This window comes from Bos grunniens, chromosome 1 (genome assembly GCF_055505025.1).
Source record: "Bos grunniens cultivar Pamir isolate PY7600 chromosome 1, Bosgru_T2T1.0, whole genome shotgun sequence".
In the NCBI taxonomy this organism is placed as follows: domain Eukaryota; kingdom Metazoa; phylum Chordata; class Mammalia; order Artiodactyla; family Bovidae; genus Bos; species Bos grunniens.
In genome coordinates, this window is record NC_141165.1 from 136,191,322 (window position 1) to 136,206,389 (window position 15,068).

General features: G+C 38.3%; 1 protein-coding gene across 27 annotated transcripts in view; it reads left to right on the top strand.

The window, feature by feature from the left end:
* The window catches only part of USP25 (ubiquitin specific peptidase 25), a 160,968-nt gene that overhangs the window by 22,630 nt on the left and 123,270 nt on the right, over positions 1 to 15,068 (top strand). For all 27 annotated transcript variants that reach the window (XR_015167530.1, XR_015167537.1, XR_015167541.1 and 24 more), the window contains exons 2-3: positions 5,110 to 5,187; positions 11,077 to 11,221. Coding sequence is in view for 15 of the 27 variants with exons in the window: in XM_086411911.1 (XP_086268037.1) it covers positions 5,110 to 5,187; positions 11,077 to 11,221 (223 nt within the window). In the remaining 12 variants the exon portion in view is untranslated. The remainder of the gene's footprint in view (positions 1 to 5,109; positions 5,188 to 11,076; positions 11,222 to 15,068) is intronic.

Sequence of the window (15,068 nt, forward strand, 5' to 3'; positions counted from 1 at the left end):
GTCAGCTCTTCACACCAGGTGGCCAAAATATTGGAGTTTCAGCTTCAGCATCAATCCTTCCAATGAACACCCAGGACTGATCTCCTTTGGGATGGACTGGTTGGATCTCCTTGCAGCCCAAGGGACTCTCCAGAGTCTTCTCCAACACCACAGTTCAAAAGCATCAGTTCTTTGGTGTTCAGCTTTCTCTATAGTCCAACTCTCACATCCATACATGACTACTGGGAAAACCATAGCCTTGACTAGATGGACCTTTGTTGACAAAGTAATGCCTCTGCTTTTTAATATGCTGTCTAGGTTGGTCCTAACTTTCCTTCCGAGGAGTAAGCATCTTTTAATTTCATGGCTGCAGTCACCATCTGCAATGATTTTGGAGCCCAGAAAAATAAAGTCAGCCGCTGTTTCCACTATTTCCCTATCTATTTGCCATGAAGTGATGGGACCAGGTGCCATGATCTTAGTTTTCTGAATGTTGAGCTTTAAGCCAACTTTTTCACTCTCCTCTTTCACTTTCATCAAGAGACTCTTTAGTTCTTCTTCACTTTTTGCCATAAGGGTGGTGTCATCTTCATATCTGAGGTTATTGATATTTCTCCCGGCAATCTTGATGCCAGCTTGTGCTTCCTCCAGCCCAGCGTTTCTCATGATGTACTCTGCATATAAGTTAAATAAGCAGGGTGACAATATACAGCCTTGACGTACTCCTTTTCCTATTTGGAACCAGTCTGTTGTTCCATGTCCAGTTCTAACTGTTGCTTCCTGACCTGCATACAGGTTTCTCAGGAGGCAGGTCAGGTGGTCTGGTATTCCCATCTCTTTCAGAATTTTTCGCAATTTTTTGTGATCCACATAGTCAAAGGCTTTGGCATCATCAACAAAGCAGAAAGAGATGTTTTTCTGGAACTCTCTTGCTTTTTCACTGATCCAGCAAATGTTGGCAATTTGATCTCTAGTTCCTCTGCCTTTTCTAAAACCAGCTTGTACATCTGGAAGTTCATGGTTCACGTATTGCTGAAGCCTGGCTTGGAGAGTTTTGAGCATTACTTTACTAGTGTGTGAGATGAGTGCAATTATACTGTAGTAGATAAGAAATTTATACAAGGAAGACCTCAGCTCAGAAAAGGAATTCTGGAGATGATAGTCTGTTAGGTCCACTTTGGATCCAAAATCATTAGTCAAAGAAGAGAGAACCACATGGCAGGATATTTTTAGTTAAGGATCAGGGCGTTTCAAGGACCAGAAGTTTGGTAAATAAGAAGGTGCAAACTTTGAAAGAAGACCAGGGTCTTAATCACAACAGAAATAAAAGCAGCAAAATCATAAGATTGTAGGAAATGAAGGTGCAAATTTTCAAAGATAGGAAAAAAGCACAGCTGGAAGATGCCAGTAGCAAATAGGAAAACTTGATGGATGAGGTGGTTTCTCTTCCATAAACTTAGAATTTTCTCCTTGCTTACCTCTAGTAATCTTGTTCCCATTTCTTAGTTAGTTAAGAAAATTCATTTACCTTTTCTTTTTCTTTCTCATCCTAATCCTTTTCATTATTTCACTTTCAGTCAAAATTCATGAGATCAAGAGCCATGCTAGACACGCACCTGAATATTTCTTAGGATAGTTAGCTGTCGTTATTGTGAAAAATGAACAAAACACACCAAATGATAACAAAGCTTTCGATGTTGCTTTTCTGTATAAAATACTCTTATATGAATATTCTTATTGTACTCACTTGCAGTCACCTGTCACTGTAACAGATCACACCAAAAGTTAGTGACATCCCAAATATCATGTTCAGATTGTTTGGTTGGGGTGGCTCTTCTCATGTGGCTCATTCTTCTGGGGCAAATGGGCTATCCAGGTTATGTTCTTAATGAATTGCACAAGTTCAAGAGAGTAAGCCCAACCATGCAAGCACATTTCATTTCTGCTAATATGCCATTGATGAAAGCTTGTCTCATGGCCAAGCCAGTCATCAGTGCAGCAAGGAAATAACGTTTCTGAAGCTTCAGTATTTTGGGCATCTGATACAAAGAGCCAACTCATTGGAAAAGACCCTGATGCTGGGAAAGATTGAAAGCAAAAGGAGAAGGGAGTGGCAGAGGATGAGATGGTTAGGTATCATTACCGACTCAATGGACATGAATTTCAGCAAACTCCAGAAGATAGTGGAGGACAGAGGAGCCTGGTGTGCTGCAGTCCATGGGGTCACAAAGAGTTGGACATGACTTAGCGACTGAACAGCAACAATTAGTGGGAGGAAGTGAGAAGTGGCAAAGTGTATTGATGCAGAGATGGGAGAAGAATTGGGAGTTTAATGCAGGCTTTGTAAGCTTTCTGGGTTTTACATTCTTTTTACATCTTACCTTGTACTCATTGGGCTTCCCTGGTAGCTTGGATGGTAAAGCGCCTGCCTACAATGTGGGAGACCCGGGTTTAGTCCCTGGGTCAGAAAGATGCCCTGGAGGAGGAAATGGTAACCCACTCTCAGTATTCATGCTTGATCCCATGGATCAAGGAGCCTGGTGGGCTACAGTCCATGGGGTCACAAAGAGTCGGACACAACTGAGCGACTTCTCTTCACTTCTTCACTTTTGTACTCATTAACATAGACACACTATTTTTGTAATCTTAGCTTAATATGATTTAAGCTTAGCTTAATATGATTTGTAAAGATTAACTTCTATATAGATTATATATTTGCTGTTTAAAAATACACAGTTGTTTGTTTAAATTAAACCATGCTTCTAGGCTCATCTAGATCAAACTCATTTGAGATGTTTACTAAAAATGAAGATCCCTTAGCAGATCCAGATGCTTCTGGAATCACTATCTCTGGGTGTGGGGCCTGGAAGTCTTCTTTATTGATAGATTTATCAGGGCATTGTCTTGCACATTACAACTTAAAACTTTGTTAGTGGAAGGACATTTGCATTGTTTCCATTCAAATTGCATTATAAATAATAGCCAGCATCATTTGTACAAATGATTAATTTATTTGGGGTATTCAGAAATCTTTCCCTGATACACAATTGAATAATTTGCCGTTGAGGAAAATTATATTCTGTGTAAAGAATAGGGTTTGGAGTGCTGGTGTGGGTGGTTATAAACAAGTTTGTAAGATCTTTCAAGTATTTTATGTTCACTAAAATGTGGAGTTAGATAAAGAGAATTTCTGTATAATTTGTATACATCTTTAATTTGTAATGTTGGGGATTGTGTAAGTTAGTTTTGGTTCCATTGCTTGCTATTGGTAATTTTTAAAATGAAAGTAGAAAAATTGACATGTCTAAAGAGAATTTTACTTTTCTCATATTTCAGCACACTAAATTCGGCAGTTCAGTTCTTCTGATCAACTGTTGTGTTTATATGACCTTTGTTCATATACCTTATTATATATTTTATTTTTTGTCTCAGTTACCTCAGCTTTTAGTAAGATTTTTATGGAAATTAACATTTGTTGATGTCATAGTGGATACTGCCAGTGGCTGTTTAGTGTACATTCTTTGTTCTTTTCTTTTTCCTTAGCAACAGATTTGAAGTGAAGCTTTTTGCCTAACTGAAAAATACATTTCTCAACCTTCTTTGCAACCATGAAGGGCCACATGACATGACTTTGTTCTGCTCAGTGAATGAGGCACGTGGGGCTTGTTGAAGAAGGTGGAATCATTTAGCAGACACTCTTTGTCCTTTCTCCTGTATCTTATCTAGAACTTGGACTGGATGCTAGAGGAGGAAGTACAGAGTGACATTTAATAAATGTCACGTAAGAATGTTTAGTGAGAAGACAAGATTTCAGCAGATCCTTTTGTTCTAGAGGGGACTTGCTTTCCATGTCATATCACCCATTGAGCTTTCTTTGTTTCATGGTTCTGTCTTCAGTTTTGGGGAACTTGTATTAAGAAATGTAGAGATGGAGGGAGGACTGTATTTTTAATTAGGGAAGTTTAGAGAAGGGTTTTGGTAGTAGAATCCTATCCTACCTGTTTTTCTCTTTAGTAGAGTGTGGTACATCAGTAGAGTATAAACACATCTAAAGCAAATGGGCCCAAGTGACTCAGACAGTAAAGAATCTGCCTGCAAAAAAATCTGGGAGATGCAGGCTCGATACCTGGGTTGGTAAGTTCCCCTGGGAAAGGGAATGACAGCCCACTCCAGTATTCTTGCCTGGAGAATTCTATGGACAGAGGAGCCTGGAGGGCTACAGTTCATGGGGTCTCAAAGAGTCTGACACGACTGAGGGACTAACACACACAGCAAATGGGAGCAAGTAATCAATTTTATTTTGGATCTTTTATGACAGATTGGAGAATGAGGTGTTCTTTTTCCCTCCCTTGAATAGAGTGTGGTGGTTTAGTCATCTCCCAGTGTAATATATCCACCTACTGCTTGTTTGCCAAAGGCATGTTTTTTCCGTACATCCTAAATGCCTAGATGCTGGCTGACTTTAGGGGCAGGGAGAGATTCATACTGCTACTGCTAAGTCGCTTCAGTTGTGTCCGACTCTGTGCGACCCCATAGAGGGCAGCCCACCAGGCTCCTGTCCCTGGGATTCTCCAGGCAAGAACACGAGTGGGTTGCCATTTCCTTATCCAATGCATAAAAGTGAAACGTGAAAGTGAAGTTGCTCAGTCGTGCCTGACTCTTAGCGACCCTATGGAACGCAGTCTACCAGGCTCCTCCGTCCATGGGATTTTCCAGGCAAGAGTACTGGATTGGGGTGCCATTGCCTTCTCCGAGAGTTTCGTAGGGCTGCCTCAGTTTCATTCTGGGGTCTCATCCCCTAGTTAAAGTACACCAGTGGATACCTTTTTGCCTTTGTTCTTCTTAGGTTTAGCTGTCACAGAATTCACTCCTTCTCTTATTAGATGGCGTACATCAGACAGGGAAGAATCAATCAGCTTTTAGAAACGTGAAAATGGAATAAGGACTCACACAGCGTGGTTTATTCTTCCTAAAATAATGAAATTTATTCAGTCTTTCTCAAGTTCTATATTTTTTTGTTTTTTACTGTATTTTGTGTTTTCTGTCCTTTTTCCCAAAGGTCATTTATTTTCTGGTCTTTGTACATTTCCAGATTTGAGTATAACGCTTTCGGTTTTTCCTTTCTTCCAGCACCAGCAGACGTTTCTGAATCAACTACGAGAAATTACGGGGATTAATGATGCCCAGATTCTACAGCAAGCCTTGAAGGTATGGCCTCTGTTTCACGAGATACAGTTTCTGTTACACCCTCATCTCCACCACCTACCATATTGGAAAGTTGAGTTTTTTAGTTATACAACGGATAGTACCATAGATACAGGGAAGAACTTTTATAAAGTAAAGGCCTTACTTAACATAGCATTGGACTATAAAGAAAGCTGAGTGCCAAAGAATCGATGCTTTTGAACTGTGGTGTTGGAGAAGACTCTTGAGAGTCCCTTGGACTGCAGGGAGATCCAACCAGTCCATCCTAAAGAAATCAGTCCTGAATAATCATTGGAAGGACTGATGCTGAAGCTGAAACTCCAGTACTTTGGCCACCTGATGCAAAGAACTGACTCATTTGCAAAAACCTTGATGCTGGGAAAGATTGAAGGCGGAAGGAGAAGGGGACAACAGAGGGTGAGGTGGTTGGCATCATTGACTCAATGGACATGAGTTTGAGTAAACTCTAGGAGTTGGTGATGGACAGGGAGGCCTGGCGTGCTGCAGTCCTTGGGGTCGCAAAGAGTCGGACATGACTGAGCAACTGAACTGAACTAACATAACATACTGCAGTTTTGAACACATTAGCTTTTAGCACCCTGATGTTCCATGATGCCTTGGAGTGAAAGAAGACCTCCCTCCACATGAAACAGTTTTCATGCAAAATGGAGTGATATGACTCCCAAGTACTAATGGCCAATTTTACTCAAGAGACACTGTAGTGTTTAATTGGGGATGGAGGGGTAGAATGGCATAGAAGAGGAAGAGGAATTGGGGGAAAATTAATACAGTATCAGAAGCTTCCCTTTTAATCTTCCAGGAAGGAGAAATATAAATCAGCTAACCTTCAGTTAATTGAGTGCTTAAGATCATTCAACATCAAACTGTTTGATTATGCACAAAAAAGGGCATGATTTTTGTTGTATCTTGTGAAATATACTCATTGCCACACAGAGGCACCCAGATGAGTCAGATCACATGGATATGCAGATTGAAAGAGAGCGAATGAAGGAAAAATGTTCAGAACTGGAACTCCACTTGAAGTGTATTTATAGATCACTGCTCAAGTCTGACATCAACAGTAGAGCCATTGGCTACTGTAGGCACACACACAGCTTCAGTCCTTTGCATGTTGCTCTGAAAGACAACTTTACATTATTTTTGATTTGGAGCCAGAAGTTCTTCCTTGTTTTCTAGAAATAATTTCTCTCTTGAATGATTGTAATCACAGTCATCATCATTGTAGTGGTAAGAACTAGCACTTATTAAGCACTTACAGTAAGTACTAGGTGCTATTCTAAGTACTTTGTGTGGCTAACTCCTCCTCCGAGTAACTTTGAAGTAGGTGTTATTTTTATCCACCTTTTAAAGGGTAAGGAGAAACAGAGAGGTTAAAATGACTTGCTGAAGATCACATAGTTAACATGTGGAGGAGCTTGGAATAGAAACCAAGCAGCCTGCTCCCAGTACCACACATAATTTCTGCTTTTACTAGAAGCTTTGCTTCAGCTTTTTCCTGCATCAGGAAAATAATCAACCAGTACTGTTAGGAGCATTTTAAAGCGTGGTTTATGAAGCTGCTCTTAAGTAGCTGGAAAGGAAGCAAAAATGTCGTACCTCAATTTTTATGATTATGACATTTAGATGATTGCCAGTCCATCCTTTTTTCTGCTAAATATGACAATCATTCCACGTCTATTTTCAGAAATGGCCTTTCCCATTCTGTATCACTTGAGTCTGGGGTTAGACCTATTACCTTGTTCAGGGCAAATTTGGGGAATTCACTTAAATTTTTTTTTAAAACTTAGGAAACATGTAGAATATGTTTAATTAAATAAACATAAAAAATTAAAGTAGTGTCCACATTTCCTTTGAGCTGTGTGACCACTTTTTTTTTTTTTAAACTTGTTTCAGTTACCAGTATCTGGGGAAGAAAACAGTGTACTTAAATCTTAATTGTTGCTCAGCATAAATTTGTAAAATGTTTAATAATGGGTTGACTATCTCAGCATTATACTGACGCAGAGTCTACTTTTGGGAGCCACAATGTCGTTGATTGATTTTTAGCACTTTTATATTGAGAATTTCTTTGTATGTTCAAAGTAAGTGACCTTCAAGTTGTATAGATCCCTGCTGCATTCAGTTTATCATTATTATCATATGAGGGAGTATATGGAAAGCATTTGGTACATTTCTTGGCACTTAGTCTTCAATAAATGTTAGCCATTGTTATTAAAATTGTTTTATGTCTGGTTTGTCACAAACTGTAGACTATGTTGGGAGAAGGCAATGGCACCCCACTCCAGTACTGTTGCCTGGAAACTCCTGTGGACAGAGGAGCCTGGTGGGCTGCAGTCCATGGGGTCGCTAAGAGTCAGACAGGACTGAGGGACTTCACTTTCACTTTTCACTTGCATGCATTGGAGAAGGAAATGGCAACCCACTCCAGTGTTCTTGCCTGGAGAATCCTATGGACGGAGAAGCCTGGTAGGCTGCAGTCCATGGGGTCGCACAGAGTCAGACACGACTGAAGCGACTTAGCAGCAGCAGCAGCAGTAGCAGCAGTAGACTATGTTAAACTCTTGTTTTGGATGAGTCATTTAAGAGTCTAATGACAGTTTTGATAGGTAACAAAGTTTAAAATGTGCACTCCTACCGTTTTCTCTCCTCAAAGGCTGTTAGAAGTGGAGTTGGGCTGAATTGTTCCAGTTGCTCAGACATCAGATTGTGGGATCATCCTGGTCTTTCTCTTTTTATCCCTTCCCACATTTGATATGATAGCAAATAATATTGGGCTCTGCTTCTGCCGATTCTCTCCTATAGTCTGTTCCCCACATATACCCACAGTAATCCTTTTAAAATGTTTCTGTCCAAAACCTTCCACTGGCTTCCAGTTAAACTTTGTAAACTAAGTTTCTGAAGGCTTCCACAGTATTATGTGTTCTGGCCTTTGATACAAAGATAGCTTCATTATTAATACCTGGATTTCATAATGTGGTTTCAGTTAGCAGTCATAGAGCTAATGTTGTTTTTATTGATAACTGTAGAGAGAATATAGAGATAACTGGGCAAGTTTCTCTCATGAATTTGCTGTCAAAATTTTTAGAATATTATTTATGTGTTTAATTTGGGTAGAATTTTCATCTCCACAGTATTCTGGAGTTCTCTGTGTCTCTCTATCAAGCTTTCAGGCCACTGATGCTGTTTTCTTATGAGTCGGATATTTGCTTGTTAATTTGCCTCTAAGTAGGCATTCAGCACGAACCTCATTCCATAGTTCATCAGGCACTCTTATCTATCAGATCTAGGCCCTTAAATCTATTTCTCACTTCCACTGTATAATCATAAGGGATTTGATTTAGACCTGTATGGTCTAGTGGTTTTCCCTACTTTCTTCAATTTCTGTCTGAATTTGGCAATAAGGAGTTCATGATCTGAGCCATGCAAAAAAAGCAAAATGGCTGTCTGGGGAGGCCTTACAAATAGCTGTGAAAAGAAGAGAAGTGAAAAGCAAAGGAGAAAAGGAAAGATATAAGCATCTGAATGCAGAGTTCCAAAGAATAGCAAGAAGAGATAAGGTATCTGTGGCGGGTTCATTTTGATATTTGGCAAAACTAATACAATTATGTAAAGTTTAAAAATAAAATAAAATTAAAAAAAAATTTTTTTTTAAATTAAAAAAGAAAGCCTTCCTCAGCGATCAATGCAAAGAAATAGAGGAAAACAACAGAATGGGAAAGACTAGAGATCTCTTCAAGAAAATTAGAGATACCAAGGGGACATTTCATGCAAAGATGGGCTCGATAAAGGACAGAAATGGTATGGACCTAACAGAAGCAGAAGATATTAAGAAGAGGTGGCAAGAGTACACAGAAGAACTGTACAAAAAGATCTTCGTGACCCAGATAACCAATATGGTGTGATCACTCATCTAGAGCCAGACATCCTGGAATGTGAAGTCAAGTGGGCCTTAGAAAGCATTACTACAAACAAAGCGAGTGGAGGTGATGGAATTCCAGTTGAGCTATTTCAAATCCTGAAAGATGATGCTGTGAAAGTGCTGCACTCAATATTGCAGCAAATTTGGAAAACTCAGCAGTGGCCACAGGACTGGAAAATGGCAGTTTTCATTCCAATCCCAAAGAAAGGTAATGCCAAAGAATGCTCAAACTACCACACAATTGCACTCATCTCACACACTAGTAAAGTAATGCTCAAGATTATCCAAGCCAGGCATCAGCAATACGTGATACATGAACTTCCAGATGTTGAAGCTGTTTTTAGAAAAGGCAGAGGAACCAGAGATCAAATTGCCAACATCCGCTGGATCATCGAAACAGCAAGAGAGTTCCAGAAAAACATCTCTTTCTGCTTTATTGACTGTGCCAAAGCCTTTTGACTGTGTGGATCACAATAAACTGTGGAAAATTCTTCAAGAGATGGGAATACCAGACCACCTGACCTGCCTCTTGAGAAACCTGTATGCAGGTCAGGAAGCAACAGTTAGAAGTGGACTTGGAACAACAGACTGGTTCCAAATAGGAAAAGGAGTACATCAAGGCTGTATATTGTCACCCTGCTTATTTAACTTACATGCAGAGTACATCATGAGAAACGCTGGACTGGAAGAAACACAAGCTGGAATCAAGATTGCCGGGAGAAATATCAATAACTTCAGATATGCAGATGACACCACCCTTATGGCAGAAAGTGAAGACGAACTAAAAAAGCCTGTTGATGAAAGTGAAAGAGGAGAGTGAAAAAGTTGGCTTAAAGCTCAACATTCAGAAAACGAAGATCATGGCATCCGGTCCCATCACTTCATGGCAAATAGATGGGGAAACAGTGGAAACAGTGTCAGACTTTATTTTTTTTGGATCCAAAATCACTGCAGATGGTGACTGCAGCCATGAAATTAAAAGACGCTTACTTCTTGGAAGAAAAGTTATGACCAACCTAGATAGCATATGCAAAAGCAGAGACATTCCTTTGCCAACAAAGGTCTGTCTGTTCAAGGCTATGGTTTTTCCTGTGGTCATGTATGGATGTGAGAGTTGGAGTATAAAGAAAGCTGAGTGCCGAAGAATTGATGCTTTTGAACTGTGGTATTGGAGAAGACTCTTAAGAGTCCCTTGGACTGCACGGAGATCCAACCAGTCCATTCTGAAGGAGATCAGCCCTGGGATTTCTTTGGAGGGAATGATGCTGAAACTGAAACTCCAGTACTTTGGCCACCTCATGCAAAGAGTTGACTCATTGGAAAAGACTCTGATGCTGGGAGGGACTGGGGGCAGGAGGAGAAGGGGACGACAGAGGATGAGATGGCTGGATGGCATCACTGACTCGCTGGACGTGAGTCTGAGTGAACTCCGGGAGTTGGTGATGGACAGGGAGGCCTGGCGTGCTGCGATTCAGGGGGTCGCGAAGAGTTGCACATGACTGAGCAACTGAACTGAACTGAACTGAGGCATTCAGCATAAATAGAGAGTATCTGTTGTTATTCTTGTTTGCTGAAGTACTATTTTAAATATTTGTTTTTCACTGTTTCAGATAGCAAGTTCCAGAAAACATTTTTTAGTTTGTTCATTTGCTCCGAAGTATAAGTTTATGATTGGACTTTTGTTAAGCAAATAAAAAAAAAAGGAAAACAAATTATTTATAAAATTGATGTTTGCATTATATTAGTTTTAATTAATAGATAAAGGAATTATGGTTGATATAGTATACTATGTTTACAGTGAATTTATATTGTGAAATTAAGAATGACATAGTATAATTTTAAGTCTGAAAATGATTTTTACTGTTAGAGTTGTTATGGAGAAAATTACATAAATCATATGCAAATGTATACTTACTCCAAAATATTTGATGTTCTGTTCTTGATACTTGAAGGATAGTAATGGAAACTTGGAGCTAGCAGTGGCTTTCCTTACTGCAAAGAATGCCAAGACCCCTCAGCAGGAGGAGACAACTTACTATCAAACAGCGCTTCCTGGCAATGACAGATACATTAGTGTGGGCAGCCAAGCGGACACAAGTAAGGTTACTTCTCTTTCTTAATATTTTAATCAGAATGTAATTAAAACTTTTGTTTGGGGCTGTATTTTGTTTAAGCAGAGGTGAAGGACAAAAAAACGTATGACTTTAGCTTTGGCTCTTCTTGTAGTTGAAAGGTGCATATGTTTTTATTAGCTACTGTATTTTTTTCCAGTTTGGAGGTAAAAGATTATATTTAAGTTATATATTCTTTCATGAAACATTTCGTATAGTATTGTTTTAAAATATGGAACATCCAAAGGTGTTATTTATTAAAAATTTCTAGAATTTTAAATAGGGCACAGTTATTTGTTTTATAGATGTTAAATGTTGGTAGAGACCTTAGTATTATTTTTGAAGATAAAGTATTTTTTTAATTACTGGTATGATTTATTGTTTAACAGAATTTTCCTTCCCTCAACTCCAACCCCTCTCCAAAATAAAGATCTTGGAAGACAGTTTATACAGCAGAACAAAATAAATAAACATGCATATACAGAAAATTTTACACAGGACTTTAGCTTTTCTTCATAATATGAATAATTAATGCTTATATAGCCGAGTTTTTTTATTTCCATCTCATTATGATATAGTAACTGCATGATATAAAATGTAGGTATTTCTGTGCATTCTGGATTTGAAAAGTGTGGTTACTAACTTGTCCTTAAAGAGAATTTTTTGGTTTTGTTTATAAATGTTCTTAAAGTTAGAAAACAGCCAGAAAGATCCCATTCATATAGATGTTTATAGCTACTGATTGGCATTAAATGCTGTTTAATGTTGTTGATAAAATATTTTAATCTCAGAATTTCAAGGTAATCTTAGTATTTTTGCTCCACAAATGGTCTTGTGTCTCCAAAGCTGAGATACTCCTATCTCACACAGATAATAGGTGATGGCAGAAGCTTTGTATAAGACAGACTCAATTGCTATGTCCAAGTTCAAGACAAACTGTGTTTTGGCTCCTACCTACATCTCTAACTTCATTTTCCATTGTTTTCCTCTTCTCACTTTACACTGTAGTAATGGAAAATAGCTTGGAAGTTCTCATCCACACAATGCTATTTAATTTCTCCTGTCATTACACATGTTACTTCTGTCTGGAATCCCCTCTGGCCTTCACCACCAGTCTGATTTCTTCTGGGGCTCTAAGACATTGCTCAGGAACTGCTGGCTTGAGAGTATTTTGTCTAGCTTCTATGTTAAACTGAGTGCTTCTAACACCCAGAGTGTACTTCTGTCTTATTGAGTACTGTGTTATTTTGAAATTATTTGCTGTGCCTTTCTTGCATACCAAACTGTAAACTTAACAGGGCAATAGAGTGTCTATAGTCCCACCATTATACTAGGATGTCATGGTTTCTCAAAAAAGTGCTTGTTGAATTATTTTTGATAATATGTATAAAAAAGCCATTTTGAAACCAATGAAAGTTCTCTTGAACAAGATTGAGAAACTTGTTACAAGAAGTTAGAAAAAAGATAGTGGTATAAATAGAGAAGGAATTAATATGTGAGAATAACACTTCATATCTTTTAAGGTTCTGAGACTTGGGAGGAAGATGAAATTAAGTAGAAAAAGGAAAAAGGATTTTGACTGAAGACAGCTGGTTAAGGTGAAAGAAACAGGAAATTGAGTAGACATGGTTCCGAGTTCTAGTGGAAAGGACGGAACGATTGTAGAGTGATAGCTGTCAACTCTTAATACAGATGGTAGACTTTGTGACATGAGACAACATATGCAGAGAAGAATTAGGATTATAAGAGTGTCATCAGAAAGATACCCTATTTGTTGTGTGAAAATTAGAAAATGTTCTTTAAGCCACATGTTAACACCTGTTCTAGAATTTTGACAAGGAGTAGTGAAAATGTTATGGACAAAATGAAAGATTTGAATAGGTGTTCTTAGGGAGAAAGCAACCTGATTTTAGCAAGTTGTGTTAATTGAAAAAACAGAATTTGTATGTGTGAGTATATGTGTAGCTCTTGAAAAGTATGCACTAAGTACTTTTATATTCCCCTTGAAAGAAATTACAGAGAGGTGGAGTTTCTGGTTTCATCTCATTGATTATCTTACTGAACAAATTGCTTGTTTTAATTTCTTTATTGATAACTGAGCTATCCTTCTAACCAGAATGCTAACTCATATTTAATAATTGAATAATTTGTATAGTATATTCATAAAGTTGGTTTGAGATTATTGAGAAAAAAATTGTAAAAATATAGTGAGGTGATTGTACTATAATAGTATCAGTATCAAAGTGGGAAAATATAGCTTATGAGGTAAAAATAATTTTTTTCCATTTTACAACTTACATCTTTAAAAAATTTTTAAGGACGACTGTCTTTAGGAAATAGTCTTGATTCAGCATTTAAATTTAGTCATGTCATAATAGTATTACATGGTTTAAAACTGAGAAAGTAAGTAAATGTCATGCATTCAGCAGATTCTTTAAATTACTATGCTATAATTGCTGAGGAAAAATGAAATCTCTTGTTTATTTTTAATTCTTGGAAGGAGTGGTTAAATATGGGAAGGACAGAAAATAAATGTAAGTGAATATATATATTTAAATGCAGACCTCTTCTTAAATAAAAGTGTAAGTGCTAAAGGAGTGTGGAATGTTGGAGTGATCAGAGTGTGAGGAAATTTTCAAGGGATTGTTCTAGATGAAAAGCTCTTTTTGAGCATTTTCTCAATTGTATGTGAAATGCCTTGTTACTTGAAAATTGACCATCAGTTCAGTTCAGTTCAGTCGTTCAGTCGTTCAGTCATGTCTGACTCTTTGCGACCCCACGAATCACAGCACACTAGGACTCCCTGTCCATCACCAACTCCCGGAGTTCACTCAAACTCACGTCCATCGAGTCGGTGATGCCATCTAGCCATCTCATCCTCTGTCGTCCCCTTCTCCTCCTGCCCCCTATCCCTCCCAGCATCAGTGTCTTTTCCAATGAGTCAACTCTTCGCATGAGGTGGCCAAAGTACTGGAGTTTTCAGCTTTAGCATCATTCCTCCCAAAGAACAGCAGAAAGTGAAGAGGAACTAAAAAGCCTCTTGATGAAAGTGAAAGAGGAGAGTGAAAAAGTTGGCTTAAAGCTCAACATTCAGAAAATTAAGATCATGGCATCTGGTCCCATCACTTCATGGGAAATAGATGGGGAAACAGTGGAAACAGTGTCAGACTTTATTTTTTGGGGCTCCAAAATCACTGCAGATGGTGATTGCAGCCATGAAATTAAAAGACGCTTACTCCTTGAAAGGAAAGTTATGACCAACCTAGATAGCATATTCAAAAGCAGAGACATTACTTTGCCAACAAAGGTCTGTCTAGTGAAGGCTATGGTTTTTCCAGTAGTCATCTATGGATGTGAGAGTTGGACTGTGAAGAAAGCTGAGTGCCGAAGAATTGATGCTTTTGAACGTGGTGTTGGAGAAGACTTGAGAGTCCCTTGGACTGCAAGGAGATCCAACCAGTCCATTCTAAAGAAGATTGGTCCTGGGTGTGCTTTGGAAGGAATGATGCTTGAACTTAATTCTTTCAAATAATGGCAAGGGTTTTTGTTTTTTCAATTTCTTCTCTCTCTCTCTCTTCTGTTTTTAAGTGTAAAATCTGTTATAAACAGGGCTAAGGCGTAAACAAACCTTGGTAACTTTTTGTCATCTATTGGTTTTAGTGCTGATAAAACATTTATGTTTTGAAATAAAAGTCTGTAATGCTAAATACATAATGGTTCCTTGTTATAAACTAGAGTAAAACTTGTAACTAAAGGTCTTTTTTAGAAGAACTAAACACGTGTTTTTTTGATGACTAGAAAAATTTAGTTTTTAAATTAATATTCCATAGAAG